Source organism: Cajanus cajan, chromosome 7 (assembly GCF_000230855.2).
Source record: "Cajanus cajan strain Asha chromosome 7, NIPB_CcT2T_4, whole genome shotgun sequence".
Lineage (NCBI taxonomy): Eukaryota > Viridiplantae > Streptophyta > Magnoliopsida > Fabales > Fabaceae > Cajanus > Cajanus cajan.
The window spans coordinates 39,506,562-39,515,705 of record NC_138523.1 but is presented as its reverse complement, the minus strand read 5'-3'; the positions used below and the strand labels follow the sequence as shown (position 1 = coordinate 39,515,705).

Below are 9,144 nucleotides of genomic sequence, written 5' to 3'. Positions count from 1 at the left end.
AATCTCTGATATGTCGCACCTGCATTTTTAAGCCCAAATGGCATGACGTGATAACAGTAATTAGCTTGTTCTGTGATAAAGTCAGTGTACTCTTCATCTGGAGGATACATGAGAATCTGATTATAGCCTGAGTAAGCATCCAGAAAGCTTAGCATGGCATAACCAGAAGCTCCATCCACCAGCCTATCAATGCTGGGTAGAGGATATGCATCTTTCGGACAGGCTTTGTTTAAATCTGTGTAGTCGACACACATACGCCACTTGCCGTTAGATTTCTTGACCATTACGACATTGGCTAGCCAAGTGGTGTATGTAATCTCTTTGATGAATCTGGCATTCAACAATTTTTGAGTCTCAATTTTAACAGCTTCTCTTCTTTCACCACCGATCTTCCTTTGCTTCTGAGATATTGGCTTTGCTTCTTTGTAAATAGCTAATTTGTGGCAAATAAAACTGGGATCTATCCCTGGCATATCTGCACTACTCCAGGCAAAAAGGTCAGCATTTTCAATTAAAATTGACATGATTTTACCTTGGAGCTCGGGCTCTGTGTGCTTTCCGATTTTGGTGCATTGTCCCGGTTTCTTACCAATTTGGAGCTCTAGCAAATCATCAACAGGACTAGGTCGGTGGTCGTACATGTCAACTCGGGGATCCAACTCGACCATCTCGTCCTTGTCAACATGGGCCACTATGGTTGAACTTGTCGTCCCGAGTTGAGGTTTGGTGGGAGTCATCTTTAGACTTTCGGCGTAACATTTCCTCGCTAACTGTTGATTGGCCTTGATAGCTATGATTTGTCCATTGATCCCCGGGAATTTCATGGTTAAATGAGGTGTAGATACTACAGCTCCCAACTGGTTCAGTGTGGGTCTTCCGATAAGGATGTTGTAAGAAGTGATGGCATCAACTAAGAGGTATTTCACCAACACCCTTCTCGAATTCGAAGCTGTACCAAAAGATGTTAGTAATTCAATAAATCCGTGAGTATGGACTCGCTCAACTGCGAAGCCCACGAGGGGCTCGGAGTATGTTTGGATCATACTGTGAGGAATGTCAAGCTTAAGAAAGGTTGGACAGTACAACACATCAGCAGAGCTGCCTTGATCAACTAGAGTCTTTTGGACCTCCCAGTTGGCTACTTCGACCGAAATGACCATGGGGTCATCCTGGTTGAGGCTTATGCCTTCATAATCGTCATCAGTGAAGATGATGGGAGAAGTTGATGGGTTCATCTTGGAATCCGAGTTGGTGGAATTGTCGATGTTATGAACATTGCGTAAATGTCGCTTTCTGGCAGAGTTAGAACTTCCTCCTCCAGCGAAACCTCCCGAAATGGTATTAATGATCCCGCGCAAATTATTCTCGACAGAGGGTTTATCTCCGTGTTGTGGATCGGCACTGTTTGCACTGGGTTTATTTTCTTCACGCGCAGGTGCTTGTTGGTAGGTGCCATGTTCTTGATGACCATGGTGACCCTGGTACCGTCCTTGGTATCGATTTGAATACCGACCTCGTCCTCTACTGCGTCCTCGGAAACCTCCGCGAGAATCTTGACCTCGTTGGACTTATTGTCCAAGGTGACCAGCTTGAATCAACCCTTCGATTTTGTCTTTGAGGCTCCAACATTCCTCCGTTGTGTGCCCATAATTCCTGTGATATCGGCAGTGTTTGCTCTTGTCGGCATTAGCCGAGTTGTGGGCCAGAGGGGGCAGGGAGATCAGATCTGCATGGTTAGCTTCCTCCAAAATATTGACTCGAGGAGCATTAAGGGGTGTGTGAAAATCATACCTGGGGCTTCGTACTTGACGAGGTCTTTTTGATCGTTGATCAACGTGATTCTTTTGCTTCTCCTTGTTACTGGATTCTCCCTTGAGAGTGAGATTATCTCGGATAGTGTTGCGGAATGCCGCATGTTCTTCCATCTGTATGTATCCAGCGGCGCGTGCTCTCAGGTCGTCCATACTGGCTGGCTGGTGTCAGCATAGACTGTCAACAAAAGGTCCAGGTTTGAGTGCCATCAGCATGGAATGGAGGGCGACTTCTGGATTTAGATTTCGGATTTTGATGGAGACATTGGCAAAACGTTCCATAAAATGCCTGAGAGATTCGTCGTCTCGTTGTCGCAAGTTAGATAACGTTGCAGAGGTGATGTGGTGAGGCCTGCTAGTGGCGTATTGGGCAGAGAAAAGACGGACCAGAGTATCAAAACTATCTACCGATCTGGGTGGTAATTGTGTGTACCAACTAAGAGAGGCTCCCTTGAGCGACGTTGGAAACACGCGGCACATGATGGCGTCATCATTCGTGTAAAGGTTAACCTGAGTCACATATGCGTCAATGTGCTCGTCAGGGTCAGTGGTTCCGTCGTACCTGTCAATGTTTAACGGTTTCCAAGAAGGGGGAAGTGGAACTTCCATAATTCCATCGACGAAAGGGTGTCGTCGAGTGGAATGAAAGTCATGCTCGGGACGGCTGATATGAGTATGTACAGATCGGTGAGTTCGTGTGGGCTCCGGTGGATACGTCGGATCAGGAGAGGACTCGTTCTCGCCCTCGGTGGGAGGAACGTGGCTTGCATGATGTGTGTGAGGTGGTTGTTGATGTTGTTGCCACTGGGCTCGGAATGCGGCTTGTTCGGCACGTAACTGTTGCAGGTCGGCTTCATGTTGTTTACGAAGATTTTCCATCTCCGCTGCATGTTGTTGTTGCATCAATTCGATCTGTTCAAGTAGCCTTCGTAAGGCCGTGTTGTCTTCCATATTCGGCGTGCTTGAATGTGGGTGCGGTATACTCGTTGCTCTGTTGGTCTGACTTCGAGTCGAAACCATAAGGGTGAAGGAGGAGAAGTTTTACCAGGCCCTCCTTCTAGCACCAAATGTACTTACACGAATCAAATCGTCTTCCTAACTCGAATAAGTCATCTCTTCTGTTGAGCCTGGCTGAGAGTGTACGAGGTTGATTGGTGGAACGAATTCCTTCTCTTCGGTCTCCTTGCTCGGGCGTCTCGGATGTACCTGCAAAAAGGACTCCGACGATCAAGTTAGTCTTTTTCCTTCGTTCATTATCATACTTATCCTTTACCTGAGTGGAGCGGTTTTCCGATGTAACTGCTATAGCGGTTATCCGAGATGAGTTAACTATGGTTAACTCGGTCATTATTATCACGTGTTATATATTCGACGTTCTTTATATACCTTGGTATTGGTACTACTGACTTCACGGTCTCAGTCAGCTAATGTTTAGTCAACATTCTTATGTTATAATCTTGGCGTGACCTCGGTTTCACATCGAGGATGGGATATGGATCTCGGTGTGACCTCGGTCCTCGTCCAGGGTGGTACAATATCTAATAACTAAAATTGATCCATTCTTTTTGTGTTTGCTACTGGTGTGAAGTTACAGTCCTAATAATCAGTCACCCAATAAGGTTTTAATGTTGCTTACCTCTTTTGCTTCTTTCTTTCATTGGCAAATAAATTGTGTATAGTCTCCATTGAAAAAAATTTCTATATGAATTACTTATTTATGGGAGTGGAGTCATTTGGACGGATGCTAACATGTGAGAGCATGGCATACATATATTTTTCAATTGAGACTACACACAATTTATTTGTCGATAGAAGAAAAAAGCAAAAGAAGTAAGTATCAATGGAACTTGTTTGCGTGACTAACCATCGGGATTGCAATTTCACACTAATAGCAAACACAAAAAGAATGGGTCACCTTCAAATAGATATAATGTCTCCATCACAACATTACTTAAAAAAATAGATTTATTTGAAGATGTGAATAATAGTTTCAACACGACAACTTTCAAGACTTATCAAACATGTAAATTTTAAGTAAAATGTTAATTTTATAAATACCCATTTAAGAACCCAATCCATTTAATAATATTAAATCGTATTTGCTAAATTAAAAACATATATCCAATGGTTGGTATATGTCTCACTCAGGAGAACATGTTTAGTTCCACACGCTATCATCCGTCATAACTTATAAGCATACGCTTAGTACGAGAAAGGAAACTAAGAAAAATGTAAGAATCATGATTCTTCTAGTTTAATGTAGGTCTTGACTTTAAGTTATGAGGATAATGATTCTTCTAATTAACCATATGTCTTCACTTTAAATTATCAGATACAATTTGGAATTAAAGTTTTAATGTACTAGTTTTACTCGGTTGGAACATAATCATCCATTAGAGAATATTTAATCCCAAAAAAATGAATATAGATATTTGACCGCTTCTGAATTATTTACGAGTAATTTGTTTGTATATAGATAGTATTAAGAATTTTTATGATGTTATTTAATAAAAATTTATATATGGTACTATATATTCGATCTTTTATAATAAATAAGTGATAATTTATTTTAGAATAAAAAATACTTGAATTCATAGTTAGTTCTGATCTAAGTATCTTTTAATAACTATTATGAAATCCTTATGAAAATTGATTTATGATGACAACTAAATGAAAACTAACAACTTTATGTTATTTGAATATCTTAATGTAATCTTAATTTTTGAGAAGTGGGCATGAATATTATTATTCGGGTATATCGAGGATCATACTCTTCTTATAATATATTAGTCTAAAAACATTTTCATTATCCTCGTTGAAAAATAATACTAACATTTATTCATTTAAATATATCATCTAATTTAATATTTTTGTCAATTCACTTAATTTAATCACATAAAATAAAATCTACTAATAATAAATAATTAATATAATTATTTTATAATATATTAGCCCACAATTAATTATTGAAATATAAAATTCCAACGCATATAACATAAGTTTTTTAATAAAAGAAAACTCACGTGCCTAATAGCAGAAGCTACAACAATATGCCGCAATTTTAAGACGTTTTAGATATATTTAAATTAACTTAAAGGCTTAAAACAGCTGAACGATTTGTTTTTTAAGGTAAACTCAACCAAAACAAAGTTGGTAGTACTTGGTTCAAAGTATTAGACAAAGAGTACATAGAATTAAAATCCTTTAACAAAAATTATTTGTGCACTCCTAACTTCATTAGTGCAGTAAAATTCTTCATCATAATAAATACGGTACTCGATCATATTTGTGCTTACTTCTGTAATCTGATATGTTTTCCAAGAATACGATGTGCTTTGTAAATAGTCTAACCAAGAATAATCCAGTTTCGTGGTGTTAGTTTTCTGCTTCTTTTGTTACTACTAAAATAAGAAAATGTAAGAAAGAAAGAACAAAATGGTGCCAGGAACCACAAAGTTAATGTTAATTAGCTAATGTTTACTATGTGAACCTTTTCGCTTCTTTCATAATTTCAGCAGCATTTTTCATATCCAAATTTCCGAATTTACTTGTGATTATACTTTATGATGTGCATCCTAGGAAAGTAGTTTTAAACTGGTTTAAGCTCAAGGTGTTGTTTGTTTTCTTTAGGAAATTGGTTCCAGCAAATTTTGGTCGAGTTTATTGCCAAGTTCTGCAATGAAATGATTAATTTCAATTTATCTTCAACATTTATATAATTTTTTTATCATGCAGATTCAAATTGCTTTCGCTAAAAATTTCTTAATCCAGCAACCAGAATTAAACAAGATTATTAATCATTTGTTTTTATTCAGAAAACTTAATGCAACCATTTGTCTGCATTTTGACTGTTCTTATCTATCTCAAGGTAAACGAGCTATCACAATTGTTGTGTACAATAACCTTATTGAATATTGGTTTGTAAGATAATTACTCTAAAAATCATATTTATCATTATATTTAATTGATTGATTATGTAATCATTTTTACAATTATAGTAGATAGAAATTAAACTCAAGATAACGCAGGACTTCAAATAAATGAAACTCAGTATGATTGAACTTGGCAAAAATATATATCTGTAATATAAAGAATTAATTAAACTCAAGATAACGCAGGACTTCAAATAAATGAAACTCACTATGATTGAACTTGGCAAAAATATTTAGTTGTAACATAAAAAATTTCTGTTCCATCAATTCATTGCTTTCATGTCCAAGTGTTAAAACCATTAGAAACATATGGTTATGTAAACAATCAATTCTTGAAGGCGTGAACTAAAACCATTGAATCTTTAGCAGCGAGCAAAACGGGTCTATATTGCTGCCAGCAATTTCATGTTGGTAACTGAGTGTGAATATACAAAGAATATCTTCAAATCAACTTGAAGCTGGGAAGCCATTTCTACGATAACAAGATGTACATGGGAACGGTGGTTCTAGCCTTAGATCTATAGTACATTTTCTTCTTCTTGTAGGTTCCATTTTCAACTGTTATCACTATCTTCCCAGGTTCACTGATGTAAAAGGAGTTTCTAGTGCTGCTACCCTCTACATTTTGGTTTTGCAGTAATACACTGTATGAGCCTTCATCATCTGGAATGAACTCTTCCTTGTAGGTCACATCCCATCCCACCACAGTTGCATCCCACGTTAGTGTTACTCCAAGCTAGACACATCCCAAAATCAAATTACAACAAAGCAAAGTCCAACATGCTAAATAATATAAGACTTTAGGTGCATGTGCATTCAATTTGAAACCAAAATAAATTCATGTTGTGTACCTCTTTGACCGGAAATTCAACTCTAGAAACCGTACTTCCTTTGATTTTAAGCTCTTGAGCCTTAACAGAAGGCGAGAAATCATCATCATTGTTCCTCCTTAGACCACCGTATTCACATGGAAGATGTTCCGCGGCTATAGACCTTGAAAAGGCACAATGTTAACCGAAGTTGAATCAAATAAAAATTCAGAGAATATGACACTAGTGTTCATGTTAAGCACACTCACTTGAGAAGTGTCTGCGTGACCTTATGTGGCCTAGCTAAGATGAACTTCTTTTTATTTCTCTGGTTCATGAACCTTGAGAATAGGACTTGAGACGTGTAGAACCAAAATGGAGCATACACAATAATCTGCAAATCAGAAAACGGAGGAAAACAAAATCAACCAGAATTATGCTATTTCAATTTAGATCAAAGTCCTAATAGCCACTAATTTCTGATCACTTTTATATTTACTTCGTGAACACCTATTATTTCTCTTTATCTTTTTTCTTATGATATTCTGATCAAGTTTTATATCTTTTAGATATCTCCACATTTTTAAATGCTCGTGCAACACCTAATATTTTTTTTATCTCTCTTCTTTTCATATCGCATCACCAATCGTATTAATTACTAATTTCTCTTGATCTCTTCATAGCTCTCCCATGTGTCTACACTAAATCAAGGAGTGTCTAAGAATCTTTTTCCTATTCTATTACCTATCATATCTACATTTTCTCTCTTTCTCACCCTAGGTGTTACTTGTTAGGTTTCCATGAATAAGTATTATTATATATACTAACATTTTTGTGAACGAGCTCAGGGTAGTAGTTCTGAAACAGAAATAGAGTTCTTTTGCTGAGTGAGTTGATCTCCTTGGTTCCATGGATTGGTGTGCTCTTCAAATCAAAAACCTGAAGAATCGAGTCCACTCCTCCTTGTCTAAAGTTGAGCTTCTGAATAGCCTTTTCCATGAGCTGAATCCGCCACCTCAAAAACTTGTCACCTTTGAGATGTGTCCCAAACGTCTTCTTGTAGAAGAGCCTGTCCTTGAAAACCCCACAAACATGGTAACACACAGGACGACCCTCCCTATCCCTACTGCACAAGTACCCTGCATTCCCAAACTCAGCAGCCAAATCCTGATCATCAATTATGCGGTCAATGTCGTTCTCACGTCGCCATATGAGAGTCTTCTGAAGCATGTCGAAGGCCTCATTGACTTTGTAATCCTTGGCCTTCAGGAACTTCCTCAAAACAACATCAGTGCCCTCGTGAGCCTTGCTTGGCATCAAAGGAACACCCCAGAGAGAAATCTCTCTAAGCCGTTCCCTCGCCATAGCTACATCTTCTGGTGCAGCTTTCTTATCCGGTTGCCCTAACAAAAAGTTTCCAAGAATGGCGTTCTCAACCTTGCAACGGAACTCCAGCAACGATTTCTTTATCTTGAGTTTGATCTCAGCGGGACTTGGGGTCCCGTTATTGTTGTTATCTGCCACCAAAGATGCGACCTCAGGATCATCATCGAGATCACAATCATGATCTTCTTGGGGTCTCTCCTCCTTGAGCTTGTCGTTGTTGTTGTCAAAGAAATTGAAGAAAAGGGGCACCCCAAGAACGACGTTGGCGTTTTCGTCGTTGCATTCGTCGGTGGTGGCTGCCATGGCGTGATGCATGCACCGAACCTCCTCCTTGATTAGAGGATTTGGTGGAGGGGGTGGAGAGGAAAGGTGGCCTTACATGCATGAAGATGAAGGCCTCGTTTGTGCCAATGCCAACTCGATAATGTTGAGTGATGATGGGTAACTACCCTCAATTGGCAATTCTCATTTTTCAACCGTTGGTTGAGTTAAGTGGCGCCAAATATAGATAATCTATGTTTTCATTATTGGCAAATAATGTTTTTGGATGATATAACAATAGGGTCATTTTCAGCAATTAAAAATAAATAAAATCCTAAACAATAAATAAGTCATATTATCAATTTCATGTTACCATGTATATATTTATTGATCTATTCAAAAATAAATAAATAAATACCAATACTTTTTAAAATATGCAGACACGGTAAAATTTATTATTTTTTCTTTCAATAATACTAATACATTGGACCAATTGGTGAGTGCTACACGATCTCATACATTAATATCCATCATTTATACATTAATATCCATCATTGTGGCTGGGCTTTGAAGATCTATCTTAAATTACTGTTCAATATACAAAATTATATAATATCAAGATTAAAAGCCCATTTAATCTTGTAGAGAACTTTGAAAAAATATTTCTTTTTCTTTCTTAACATTTGATAAATATAGCAATCCAGTGAAAACCAAAAATATTACACACTTTATATCCCAATTGTAATAAGTGTAGATTAGTTGTCACCCACTTAAAATGGCAGTTACTTACCCAAGCCAAATTAGAAAATAATAATAAAATAAAAAGGAATAGAAATTGAAATGAATATTTAAAAAAAAAAACATTAATCATAATTTTGTTGCGTGATAACACTATAAATCGGATGATAGAAATTTTTAAATTTTAGTTCTCTTCAACTAAAATAA

General features: G+C 37.4%; 1 protein-coding gene across 1 annotated transcript; it reads right to left on the bottom strand.

Moving 5' to 3' along the window:
- Positions 1-5,932: 5,932 nt before the first annotated feature.
- Positions 5,933-8,437, bottom strand: LOC109817082 (patellin-4). Its single transcript, XM_020382275.3, has 4 exons — positions 7,381-8,437; positions 6,822-6,946; positions 6,595-6,736; positions 5,933-6,479 (listed from the first exon to the last, which is right to left on the bottom strand). Exons 1-4 carry the CDS (start codon positions 8,251-8,253, stop codon positions 6,216-6,218), a joined length of 1,404 nt encoding a protein of 467 aa, XP_020237864.1. The 5' UTR covers positions 8,254-8,437; the 3' UTR covers positions 5,933-6,215.
- Positions 8,438-9,144: the final 707 nt, after the last annotated feature.

Coding starts and splice junctions, on each gene's coding strand:
- LOC109817082 (XM_020382275.3), bottom strand. CDS start 8,253: ATGCATCACGCCATGGCAGCCACCACCGACGAATGCAACGACGAAAAC. Junction 6,947..7,380: donor CTGAGCTCGTTCACAAAAAT/GTTAGTATATAT, acceptor TCTGATTTGCAG/ATTATTGTGTATGCTCCATT. Junction 6,480..6,594: donor TTGAATTTCCGGTCAAAGAG/GTACACAACATG, acceptor GGATGTGTCTAG/CTTGGAGTAACACTAACGTG.